The sequence below is a fragment of the Calypte anna genome, chromosome 14 (genome assembly GCF_003957555.1).
Source record: "Calypte anna isolate BGI_N300 chromosome 14, bCalAnn1_v1.p, whole genome shotgun sequence".
Taxonomy (NCBI): Eukaryota; Metazoa; Chordata; class Aves; order Apodiformes; family Trochilidae; genus Calypte; species Calypte anna.
In genome coordinates, this window is record NC_044260.1 from 1780850 (window position 1) to 1793911 (window position 13062).

Sequence of the window (13062 nt, forward strand, 5' to 3'; positions counted from 1 at the left end):
GCTACGTGGAACATTTGGGTGTTAAATAACACTGGGTTTAATTTCAGATTAGTGGGGTTTGGTTATGATGCAAAAAAAAAAAAAAAAAAAAGAGGAATTAAAACTCTTTTTGTTTGTTGTTGGTTTTTTAAAAGATGTATTGGTTTAAAAATTGCTTAGGTTTGCATAAAAAAAAAATAGAGGTACTAATAAAAAGAAATGAGTGCCCAGAGGCAAAGGACAGTTCTCCTGTGAGCAAACCTGGGGAGAGAAATAAGGAAAAAGGCCTAGAGCTCCAGAGCTCCCCCTGATGATGAGCCTTGGAGGGATTGATTCATTTTTTCATTCCCATCTTTCAGACCCAGCCAGTGCCCAACCCCATCGCCTACTTCATGCATCGCTCACCCTGGTGGTTCCATCGGTTTGAGACTCTGGTCAACCACTTCATCGAGCTGGTGGTGCCCTTCTTTCTCTTCCTGGGACGGCGGATGTGCATCCTGCACGGCCTCTTGCAGATCCTTTTCCAGGTGAGATGCTCCTGGGTTTGTTTCCCGAGGGTCACGTTTTCACCCAGGACGGAGCAGGGGATGTTGGAAGGGTGTCCAACCTTTCCTGTGCCCTGGGGCGGGGGGATGAAGGGTGAGCTGGAATCTGGATGGGTGAGATTATGGATACACACTCCTAACTCCACCTCTGGAGCCTGCAACGAGGTCATGGACACACGTGCTGAGAGTGGGAGCAGTGCCAGGGGGATGGGTTCACTGGAGCCCATCTTCTCCGAGCAGGAGGAGCATCCAGAGGAACTGACTCAATCTGCAGGTCAAGAGTTCAGGGTGAAGTGAATCAAGATGATTCAGAGCTAGGAACTGTTGCCTCTCAGGTGGTTTGTGCTGGTGGGGCTGTGCTTGGTGTGTTGCTGAGGCTTTGGTTCCCTTGCTGCTGGCTTGGTTTCCATCCGGATGGGTGGCAGAGGAACCGCAGCCCAGGGCTTAGAGCAAAGGGTCATCCCCATAGCCGGGATGAAGGCTTGCAGGTTCTCCAAAAGGTAGTTTTTCTAGACCTCTCTCACTCTTTGAAGGTTTTTTTGTTTTCTTTTGTTTTAATATCTAACATTCGAGGGCTGTTCCTTACCTCTGAAAACGTTTGAGTTGGTTTTGACACCCCCCGGAGTTTCGGAGCTGTGGTTTGTAGTGAAAGGGATTTCTTCAAAAATTAATGGCATTCACATTCCAGTTGATTTTGTTGGGGTTTTTTTCATATGTGAAGTAAATAAATCTGTGCAAAAGCCAGAGGACAGAAGCTCCTGCATATACACTTTCCTAGACCACATCTGATTTCTCTTATCTCTGAATCTTTTAATTGGAAGAGCTCATGAAACCCTAGCCTCTGACTTGCAGAAGCACAGTTCATGGCCCTGGCTGACTGCAGCCTTTTTTTTTTTATTCAATATAATTTATTTGATATTGTTTGTTCAATATCATTTCAGCATCATGAAATTCATCCTCAGTAGCTGGAAGTCTTTCCTGTAAATGCTTGTCTTGGTTAAACTGGAGAACAGCTTATAAACTCCATTGGGAAACCACAGAAATGCTGATCAGATTGCAAAGGGATGACATCAAAGGGGTGGGATTTGTGCCCTCCCAAGGATGTTGGCTCCATCTCCATCTTCCAGAACACGTCCTGCTGGGTCTGGGTAGCACCAAACACATGGCTTGTACCTCTGCTTGCTCAGCACCTCTTGGTGCCACCTTTGGTTTTGTTGGGATGGGTGTTTCAAGCAGCTGAGGCAGGAGAGGTCTTGATTCAAAGAGGTGCCATAGGGTGCCATAGGGTGCCAGTTGTGTTTGTGATGAGGCATCACTCCTGAGGTTTTTGGTGTCACTGGGAGGATTATATTCAGCTCAACTCTAAAAAGAAACCTGCTCTTTTGTCTTGTGGCCAAAGCAAAGCATCCCCTCTCTGCTGGCTGCTTGGTGCAGGAGCAGGCAGGTGGGGATGGGATGAGCAAGCAGGAATTGCCACTAGAAATACTTCTGCGTGTAAGGAAACGTAGGGAAGGATGGTGATGGTTCTTTCTAGAGGCAAGTAGACCCAGAAAGGAGCAGAACACACTGTGGTGAGTGGCTCTTCAAAAAACACATTGCAAAATTCCAGGCTTTGGCAGGGCTGCCACGTCTCGGGTCGGAGCTGTCGTGCTCTGCTCACTTCTGTGCCAGAAATAAAATGGCCTGAGCTGGTGATGCTTTGTCTTCCATCACTGACCAGCCTGACCAAACACTCCCCTCTCATCCATCCCCTTCTCAGCCCAGGGTTTCTCCATCCCTCCCATGGCCTGAGGTGGGGGCACAGAGGGGATGTGGTTGGGTGCTCACCCCCAGCACCCTCACAGCTTCTCCGAGGTTCTCCCAACAAGCAACACGACTGCTTGTGTGCTGGGGGACCTCAACTGGAGCCACTGGGACCTGGAAAAAACAAGTCCATAGGATGAAGGCTCATAATGCCATATTGTAAATGCATGCATCTAACCACCCTTTAATTGGGGCTTTATTGATAGGTTGCAGTTACTGAGTTCTTTCTATCACGAGGGGAGTCTGCGAAGGAAAGAAAAAAAAAAAAGGGACCCAGTGTAGAATGCAGCTCTGTTGCCTTTATAGCATTTCAACAAAAACCTGTTTATTTAATATTTACTGCCCTTTTCTTCATTCAGAATGACTTTTATTGACAATACTTGTGCTCTGCAAAGGAAGCAATAAAGTTTAATGTTGATATACCACTTAATTCTGCTTTTCAAGATCTGAATTGACATTACATGCAAGTTTTATTGGACATTTTATAATTGTTATTGGAGTCATGGTGGCTAGGTTGAGTAAGTGTATTTTTCCAGATACTGTCGGGCCTGGAGAATATTGCTTTGTCAGGACCCCAAAAAATTTGCTTTGCTTTTAAGAGAAATGTAGGTTGGCTTTTTCTTTTTTTTTTTTTCCAAGTGTGAATTTATTCTTCTCACTTAGTTCACGTTCGTAAGGAAAAAGGCTTAATGAGTTTGGAGGCATCAGAGGAGGGGCTCGGTGGAGCAGGGAGCACACTGGGAGGATAGATGGATTCCCATGGGGTTGTGCAGGTCATGCTGGGCTGGCCTGGGCCACCAACTGAGCAGGAGCTTTGGGTGGTGGCTCCTCAAACACGCATCCTGTGGGCACATCTCCGCCCCATCCCCTTCCCCTGTCCTCAGGAGACCCGAAGCAGGGAGCTAGGACACCCATGGTTTTGGTGCTGTCACCTGGGTTTGGGGTCTGTCTGCTCTCATACAAGTCCCCCTAGCTTGAGCTTCCAGAAATTTCCCCTTTTGGCAGCTTTTTGGAAGAGCTGAACTTTATTGCGAGTGGCTCGATATAAATAGTTTGCTTTAAAAATAAAAAAAAAGAAAAAGATGGAATAATTAAGGAGTGGGTTGAATTCTGGCCAGTTCCCATTAGAAAAATCATTCTTCATTGTCACCAACCACCAGATTGAGGAGGGCTTTGTGGTTTACAGCTGTGGGTGGAGTTCTTGCAGGACATCTGCTCAGAGAGAGATTCTCGATCAGATTTGTGGCACCCAGAGCACGTTTGCCAGGATCAAAGGTGAGCAGGGAGAAAATGGCATCCAAGATTTTACAGCAGCCCACTCCAGTGGGAGGTATCCCTGCCCATGCAGGGGGGTTGGGACAGGATGATCTTTAAGGTCACCTTGCAACCCAAACCAGTCTGGGATTCTGTGACTCTCAATCTGGACAGTTGGGCATCACTCCATGAGGCTTTTTCCTTCCTGTGGTGTCTGCTGGGATTCAGACCCCGTGGATTTCTGAGACCCAAAATAGCTCAATGACCTCTCCCACCTGCAGGGAACCTGCTTGGAAGATCTCAATAGACATCAAGGTATTAGCAGGTGATGGTGGCAAATCCTCCCCTTGGGCTCTCTGTGCCAAGAGCATCGTTTTGCATTTACAGAGAGATCTTAGAGGAAGGGCAGCCAGTGATCCAGGATCTCCAAGATAAATACAGAGGATTGTTTAAAAAAAAAAAAAAAAAGAAAAGAAACACTCCTAGCATTTATAGTATGTAGAAATCCAAACCTAACCCAGAAATTAAATGGTTGTTCAGCTCTTGGACATCATTAGGGATTTATTGTAAGCAGGTGCCAGACTTGACGTGCTGAGCAACACTGCTGCAAATTCTCTCTGCCAGGAAGAAAGCCTGGAGGAGAAACTTGTAACTCAGCTCCTTCCCTGCTCAGCTCTGCAATCCAGCCCTGTAAAAGCAGGCTGGGGAGAAATGGCCAAGCTGAGCCCCAGAAACCTCGAAAAAAGCCTGAGGTGGAGTTTGCTTGTCTATAACCCAGAGTTTTTAGAGTTTTGGAGAGTTTGCTAAATACTCCCAAGGTTTTTGCTGTCGTTGGGTGTTGCCCTTCGCAGGGAGTAGCAGAACCGTGTTCAGCAAGATGCTTGTGTCTGGATCAGGGACATTTGTGTCTCCTCATTTAAAATTCCAGTAAATTGGGGGTTTGAACAATTCCCCTGACTCCTAAGGATTGGGGTTTATTCACTGAGTGTCTCTTGATGGTGGCTATAGAATGGGATGGTCACTTAACAGGTTGGAAATCCAGCTGCAGGTGTTTTACAGATCATTTTGATGAATGATTCTTGGATTTTGAGCCTGGTGGTGCCACTTGCCTGGTTTTGTAATGGTTGTGGGGCCTGAGCCTCAAAAATCTAGACCTGAAGCACCCCAAAGTGCAAGAGAAATGAAGTCCAAAGTGTGTCTGTTAGTACCTGGAGGTGAAAGAAGAGATTCTGAAAGGTCTTGGAGACTACCAGTGAGGTCTGAACCCTGTTATTCTTGGTTCTGTAGAAGCATCACTCATAGAGTCCCACGTTGGAAAGGCCCTCAAGGGTCCTCTGCTCCAACCTTTCTTGGCCAAACCTTGTCTGTGCCCTAAGGAGCTGGTGGTTTAAATGGGGAGGGTGGATGTAAGGGACGTGTGGGGAAGGCAAGTCCTTTCCCCTGCCCACCACAGCACCTCTGAGAGCATCACCTCCTCTCCCTTTGGACTCCTCCATCCCTCTCAGTCACCATCATGCACCCCGAGGTCCATCCCTGGGTTCAGCCCCCCCATGGCTGGAGGCAGCCAAGTACCAGCATCCCAGAGTGAAACCAGAGAGGGTGCAAACCCTCAGCCCCTCTGCTCTGTGGGTGTTTTGCTCTTCTCTGGAGCTGGCTCCTAAAACCCTGAAGCTGCATGTTTTTCACCACGTCTGCTGCAGGGCTCACACCACCAAACGTGTTTCTTGGCTCCTTAAGGCCTGCAGTAAAATTACACAGTTTGGCAAAAGAGTTGATGAGGGGAAGTGAGAGGAAAGCCAAAAAAAAAGCCAGAATAAAAATAATAATAAAAAAAAAAAGCCACCTTGCCCCTCCGAGCTGGCAGGTAGTGCTGAGTTAGAGGCTGGGCAGGAGGGGGCTGAGGTTTTTTACAACCAAAGGATGGTTGTGGTTGGGCCCAATGGGAAGGAGCTTCAGGATCACATCTCTTTTTTTCCTGAAAGAACAAGCTCTGAGCCCTACCCTTGCCCAGCCAGGTGGAGACACCCAGCCCCTGAACTCCTGGAAGCTGGGAATATACCCAAAAGTGGGCAGCAAAGTCCTTGAGGAGGTTGTAGGGAGGTGAGGGAGGTCTCTGCTCCCAAGGAACAAGCGATGGGGCAAGAGGAAACAACCTCAAGTTGTGCCCAGGAAGGTTTATGTTGGATATGAGGAATAATTTCTTCCCCAAAAGTGATTTCAGGCCCTGGCCCAGGCTGCCCAGAGCCGTGGTGGAGTCCCCATGCCTGGAGAGGTTTCGAAGCCCTGGATGTGATGCAGAGGGACATGAGTTGGTGGTGGCCTTGGCAGTGTTGGATTAACAGTTGGACTTCATGATCATACACAGCCTTTTCCAACCAAAATGATTCTGAGATTCTGAGATTCAGTTTGGCTTTCTCTTTGGTTTGTAGCAAAAAGCAGTTGTTGAATAAATAGATATTTTCAACCCTTTTTTTTTTTTTTTTCCCCTTGGCTTGGCCAAACCCCAACCTCTGAAAAAATGTTGATGGAAGTGGACATTTCCCTCTGATTTGATCCTTTTCCCATCTCCTCTCCCAAGCTGTGTGCGGGAGGCAAAGTGGGGTTTTTTTTCCCCCCCTCCTTTCCCCCCCCATCTCTTTTGGGAGGGGAGGACCAAGTCCCCCCAAGGCTGCTGGCTCTGCCATGCCACAAGTTGTTGGAGGGGATGAGCTCCTGAACCTCCCAGCCACACACAGGAGCAAATCAAACCCTGCTGCTGCAGTGCCACAGCTGCAACACATTGTGCTGCTGACTTAGGAGGTAGCAGAGGTCACAGCAGCAGCTCAGAGAAAAAGAACAAAAATTAAACAGCTTCCCCCCCCCCAACCTTTTCCCTGCAGAAAGGGTCTGAATCCAGGGTTTGTTTTCACTTGTCAGATTCCAGCTCAGGGGTTTTTTTGGTTGTGGGGTTTTTTTTTTTGGTTTGTTTTTTTTTGGGGGGGGGGGGTTGGGGCTTTTTTTTTTTTTTTTTTTTTCTTTTGGGGTTCTTGTTTTATTATTTTTCTTAGGCTGGTGTAAATCAGATGTGTCTCCAGGAGGATTATCAGGGTTACACAAGTGCCAGGCTTGTTGGTGGAGGCCCTTCAGTTTTGCTTTAATGATGCACCTAGAGGATGTTTGCATTGCTCAAGTAGTTTGGGTTTTGTTGTGTGGTGGTTTTTTTTTTTCTTTCTTGGTGTCAGCACCTTATGAGCTGGCTGGGCAGGAGAATGAAGCTGCTGTCTGATTTTCCATAGGAAAATTCCACCCAGGCTGGACATTCAGGGCACCCCTACTGCACTGCACCTGTGGAGCTCAGCACCAAGAGTTCCCTGGAGCTGAAACCCTAAAAAAAAAAATAATCTGCAGATGATGTCCCTCCAGGGGGCATCCCCAGGCCAGCCTCTGCTTCCCTTTGCAGATGGGGTGCAGGGAGATGGGTGCCCCCATCCCAAGAAGGGTGCTGGGGCTGGGCAGCCTTTCCCTGGCCAAAAGAAAGAGGAAATTCAGCTTTCACAAAAGTCCAAATTGTGTTGATTTTGCTGTGGTTTAAAAAAAAAAAACAAAACAAAAACAAAAGAGCAAACAACAACAGCAAAAAAACCACAAACAGAAAATATCCCAGGAAAATAAAGAGCCAAACATGAGGTTGCTGCTCAGGGAAGAATGATCTGATGGGTCAGAGCTTTCCAGCTCAAGTGTTTAAAAAAAATCAGTAGGCAGAGCATCTCAGAAGGTTTTTTGGGAATCTTGAAGGGCTGGGCTGGGATTATGGAGCTGAATCATCAGGACTGCAGTCTCAGGGCCACCCTGTGCACCCATCCTGGTCCAGCAGCTGAGAGGTGGCCCCGGGGTCCTCCTGCCCCCCCTTTTTTTCCTCCAGCCTCCCACACTCAGCCTTGGCAAGGCTCCATCTCGACAGCAAAACAAAAGGAATGTGAAATCAAAGGGGTTGCAGGGGAGATTTTCTGTCCCATTCAAGCCACCTGAAATCAAACACCCAGCTATACCCCCCCCCCCCAACAAAAAATTAAAAAAAAAAATAAAAATTCCAACTTAAGCAGGCAGAACCCAAACTCTTGAATCCCTCCTAGATTTGATTTCACATCCAGCTTGATAATATCTCTTGCAAGGCTGCTGTGCCAGACACAGGAATACCAGCACATACCACCCCAAATCAGTAAATAAGGCTGCTCATATAATGGTGTCTGGTATTACTTAGCAACAAGTTAAGTTCTTGCATTCTGCAGTAGTCAGAGTGACTTAGAAACACTTACTGTTAGCCATAGGAGTGCATTTAATTAGCTTCTGATTCAGGGGGCTGGGGGATTTTTTTTTTCTCTTCTTTTTTTTTAAATCATTAAATAAAGTGTCACCCCTAGCCAGTGCTGTAAACTCTATTTTGATTGTGGCTGCAATAACCCCTTTGGGCATCATTCAGGTTGTACTAAACAGTTTCTGGAGAGCCCTGGTTTCTCTCAAAATAAACCCAAGTCCAGCTTTGACAAGCTCTAATGAAAAACAAATTGTTATATTACTTAGAAAAATAATTTGAAGGAAGTCTGAATTAGTCGTAAAGGTGGAAAAGGTTCAGCTACTTGAAAATAGAAAATTTGGAGAGGTATTTATTTTAACCATTAAGCCAGAGGCCTTGAAATACAGCCTTGTTTGTTCCAGAATGCTCCTAACGAGGGACATGAATCATGCTGTTAATCAGTATGGGAACTTGATTAATTGGAAAGGGACCCCGGGTGACTCCAACAGGCGGAGCCGCCTCGCAACAGTCGGCGACGGAGCCCTGGAGCTGGTGTGATTTCCCATCAGTCATCCTGCTGGCAGGCAGAGAGAAGCTCTGGAAGGATCCCGCAGCTTTGTGGGATGTTTGGTGGTTTTTTTTTTTTTAACAAAAGAATTGAAAGGAAAAAGTGGTTGTTTGGGATGCTGCCAGCCTGTGAGTTTTGGTGCCTCCGCCCACCTTGGGTTGTCCACCTTGGTGGGTTTTTTCCAGGGAGGGGAATGGCAGGTTGGAAGGGACCTCAAGGATCATCTAGCCCAACCTTTCTGATATCACAATATTATTCTGCTATTATTGTTACTCTGATATTATTTTTGATGGGAGATGTCCCAGCACCCCATCCAGCTGAGACTTAAAACTTCCCAAAGTGGGGGAATCCACCCCTTCCCTTGGGAGACCATTCCAGTGTCTGACTCTCCTTACAGTGAAAAATTTTCCTTGTGTGTCCAATCCAAATCTCCCCAGGAGCAACTTGTTGCCCACTGCCCCTTGCCTTATCCGTGGGACTCCTTGTCTGTAGGGAGTCTCCATCTTCTTTGTACCCCCCCTTTAAGTACTGGAACAACTGGAGTTCAGGGTGTGTTGGAGGCATCTTATTAAGATGTCTGGGGCAGGATGCCTGTTGTCTCACCTTTGCTGGTTGTCTTGTCTGGTTGTGTTGCCTGACTTTTGATAGTGATTTCCTGTCTTAAACCTGAGGGTCAGATTTTACACCCAGCTTTGCAACGGGAGCCCCCCAGGATGCTGAGTGCTGCCGTGGCTGTAAAAACACAGCAGGAAGGTCCAGATTAATTTTCACTGTTGACTTGGGCTCTATGGTTTTGGGGGCCAGGAAGAGTTTGGCCATCCAAGAGCATTGTTCTGTTTCAGAGCTGCATATATTGCTCAGATGTCCAAAGGGGGCAGGGAGGGAGCAGATGCCTGTGCCAGAGGGATGGGTTCCAGCTGAGCTTCAGGCTCGTGGTGGAAGGTGCCACGTGTGTCGTGGTGACTGGGCTCAATGTCACCTCTGTGCCACAGTGAGCACCATGGCTGACCCAGTGGCCCTGTGGCCACATTGCTGAGCCCTGAGGTGCAAAGTTGAGAAGCGAGCTCCCCAAATTGCAGAATTTGTACTGAAAAACACAACCAGTCCTGGCTGCCCTCGGCGTTTCTCTGCCTTACAGCCTTCCAGGGTGCTCTCAGGTCTCATTTTCTCTGCTGGTCTGTGTAGGATTTACACCACTCTCCCCTCCTCACTACATGAACACCTTCCAGAGCCGTATTAAATGACATGGCTGACATCCACCACATGTGGTCCTGCCTTTGCCAAGGAGAGGGCTTGTGGAGTACTTCAGCTCTGTGGGCTTGGGGGTAGGGTTGAGGTTGGTTGAGTGTGGGGTTTTTTTTATCCCTTTTTCCTCCTGTTTTAATTTTGCATTTGATTTTCAAGATTTCTTTAGAACTTTTGTACCTCCATCCTCTGGCAGCATTGCCAGGTGCTTGGGCTCGAGGAGAAGAATCAATTGCAAGGCTGCTGTCAGTGAAATGATCCGACCTGGCAAGGCTGCAAGAGCTTCAAAACAGCTGCATTTCCCAGATGCAGTCCACTGGCTGCAGCTTTCAGGTCCAAGCAAGGATGGGAGATAAAGTATGTGTTGCACATATGTGTGAGGGTAAAGAGGAAACATTCCAACAGGAGCCAAGCCAGCTATCAACCAGAGATGTTACTGAAGTCAGTGACATGATGTTGAACATGCACTCTTACCAGCTTTCCAGGGATGATGATTATTTGTTTACATTTAGGTGTAGCTACCCAAGATAACACAAACCACGACGGCCCCAAAACGGTGCCCAGGCCAAGGGACTCGCCCACTGTTTGGTGTCAAATGTCTCTCAAGTTGTAGATCTGTCCAGTTGCAGTGTAATGGCTTGAAGTGAGGGTTCTTCCAAGTTGAATCACATTTTCTACTCTGGATTCCTCATCTGAAATGGTCCCATTGGAGCTTCCCAGCCCTTGGCTCTCACCGGGTCTTTGCTTTTCACCAGGGTGATGGTGGTGGTGGCAGTGGCTTGGTTTTGGCTTTTCTCCTCCCACCACCTCGATTACAGGACCCCTAAATAATGTTTTCTATTCCATTTCCAAAAAAGTAGAAATCAGAACAGCCTAACTGGAAACAGATGGAGGATTATGAACTTTTATTTCTTTTTTTTTTTTTGAAAGGGAATTTATAATGCTTTACGAAGAGAATCATTTAATAGTGTCAGATGTAGAAGTGTGAAGACAGAACGTGCCCATTCAAGGAGTAGAAGGAGCTGGGGGTGGGCTGTTGGCTTTGGTGCTGTGTTGGTGGGGGTGAAGGAAGGATTTTGCTGCAGTTAACAGCTCCAGTGAGCTCTCCTGGCTGAAACCTGGGGTTCCAACCAGTGCTGCTCTGCAGTCTTGCCCATGGTATCACTCCCTGTTGGAGCAGCTTCTTACCTTGGGTTTTCTGGGTTCAGGTTAGCAGAGCTGTCCCAGTGGGACAGAGCTTCTCTGAACATGCCATCCCCTCCATGTGTGACAAATCTGACTCTGTAGACTCTGCCTTTAGCCCTGTCCTGGTTTCCAAGCGTGGCTCCACTCGTGGTCCTTCCCAGCAAGACCAGGAGGACTCTTCATTGAAGCCTCCCCCCCCTGAGGGATGGTAACTCAGAGCCAGCTGAGGCTACCCAGGTGGTACCTGCTCTCCTCCCAGGTGAGCAACTTGGGTTTTTATTAATTTGCCCATTTCAAGAAGTGATTTTCTGCCAGGTTAAACCCACCCATCTCATGTGTGTGTGTGTGGACAGTTGGATTTAAGCCCATCTGCTGTCAGCTGAATGTTCATCCCTAAAACTACTCACAGATCAGGGGTGCAAGTTCTCCCAGTATCCATTGCCCAAAGATTGGGTAGATTTAATTAAATCAATTAAAATGGATCCCATGTCACTTCAGAGTAAAGACAAAGCCCTGGAACTTGGGCTGCTTAGGGGCAGAGGTTGAAGATGGATTTTGTAGTGTCCTGCTTTGATGAAAATAACTCATTTGCTTGTTCTGAGCCAAGCTGCTGGGTTTAATGTTTCTCTGTAATGATGCTGCCTCCAGAGAGGTTTTATTTTGATTTGGAAGTGTTGGGCTGAGGATGCAGCCCTGAGCTGCTTTAGCCCACACGCAGTTTACACAGCTGTATCATCCCATTCCCCAGGCACCACCAGAGACATCATCTTCTTGGTGATGCAACAGCTAGAAATTGCAGGAAACCTGTGTCACTCCTTACTTTCATCTTCCTGTAAAAACTTGGGGGGGTTTCTTGGAGTGAGGGACTCAAAGAAATCACTTCTTACTGCAAGATCCTCTTACATGAGCCAGCAGTGTGCCCAGGTGGCCAAGAAGGCCAATGGCATCCTGGGCTGGCTCAGGAACAGCGTGGCCAGCAGGTCCAGGGAAGGGATTCTGCCCCTGTGCTCAGCCCTGGGGAGGCCACAGCTTGAGTCCTGTGTCCAGTTCTGGGCCCCTCAGCTCAGGAAGGAGATTGAGGTGCTGGAGCAGGTCCAGAGAAGAGCAAGGAGGCTGTGAAGGGATCCAGCAGAATTCCTGTGAGGAAGGGCTGAGGGAGCTGGGGGTGTTGAGGCTGGAGAAGAGGAGGCTCAGGGGAGACCTCATCGCTCTCTACAACTCCCTGAAAGGAGGTTGGAGCCAGGGGGGGGTTGGGCTCTTTTCCCAGGCAACTCTCAGCAAGACAAGAGGGCAGGGTCTCAAGTTGTGCCAGGGGAGGTTTAGGTTGGAGATTGGAAAGAATTTCTTTCTGGAGAGGGTGATCAGGCATTGGAATGGGCTGCCCAGGGAAGTAGTGGATTCTCCGTGTCTGGAGATCTTTCCAAAGAGCCTGGATGTGGCACTGAGTGCCATGGGCTGGGAACCACGGGGGGAGTGGATCAAGGGTTGGACTTGATGAGCTCTGAGGTCCCTTCCAACCCAGCCAGTTCTATGATTCTATGGAGAGCTGGGGTTGCTTTGCTGCCATGAGGGATGTGGTGCTGGGAGGCATCCTCACCTGAGAGCTGTTTGCAATCTCCAGCTATTTTCACATTTCCTTGGAGTGATGTTGGATTTCTGCAGAGGGCTTTGGGTTCTTCTTGATGCCATAATCCAGGTTGGTGGCTGAGCTCATCTTCAAGCCTCATAGTTCCAGGCCAGCACAAGGTCTCTCTTGCTTTGCTTCCAGGGGCTCTTGCATTTTAGTTTCATCTCTGCCAGGAGCAAACTGATGCTTTGTCCATCCACGGGAGGTTGTCTTGATGAACTGTTTATTTCCTACATCTGCAACCTCTCTTTGAAGCTGGGTTAAGCTAAACAGGAACAAGTAGGTTTGGGCTGGGCTTGGTGTCCACATGTGGAGCTGTTCAGGAAGAGGTGTGCCACTTGAAATTTACACCCAACTTTAATTAGAAAAACTTGCAAGTGCTGAGAAGCCCCAGCTCAGTGCCAGTTCTGCAAAAGCTGAGGAAACAACTGCCTAAAGCAGTGTTGCCTGCTCATCACATCAGCACTTCTCATGGCCTGTGCTGAGGAGAGATGAAAGAGGAGATCCCAGAGGCTTTCTGGTAGCCATGCAGCTGATTCATTCAGCTAAGAAATGATCTGAACCCTCTAAAAGCTGGAAAAGC

At 47.9% G+C, this 13062-nt stretch overlaps 2 protein-coding genes across 2 annotated transcripts in view; one reads left to right on the top strand and one right to left on the bottom strand.

Moving 5' to 3' along the window:
• SSTR5 (somatostatin receptor 5) overlaps positions 1-13062 on the bottom strand; it is a 591623-nt gene that overhangs the window by 274769 nt on the left and 303792 nt on the right. The window lies entirely within an intron of this gene.
• Positions 1-13062, top strand: part of LMF1 (lipase maturation factor 1) — a 182692-nt gene that overhangs the window by 122628 nt on the left and 47002 nt on the right. Inside the window, exon 6 of the mRNA XM_008490427.2 lies at positions 339-506. Within this exon, the coding sequence (XP_008488649.2) occupies positions 339-506 (168 nt within the window). The remainder of the gene's footprint in view (positions 1-338; positions 507-13062) is intronic.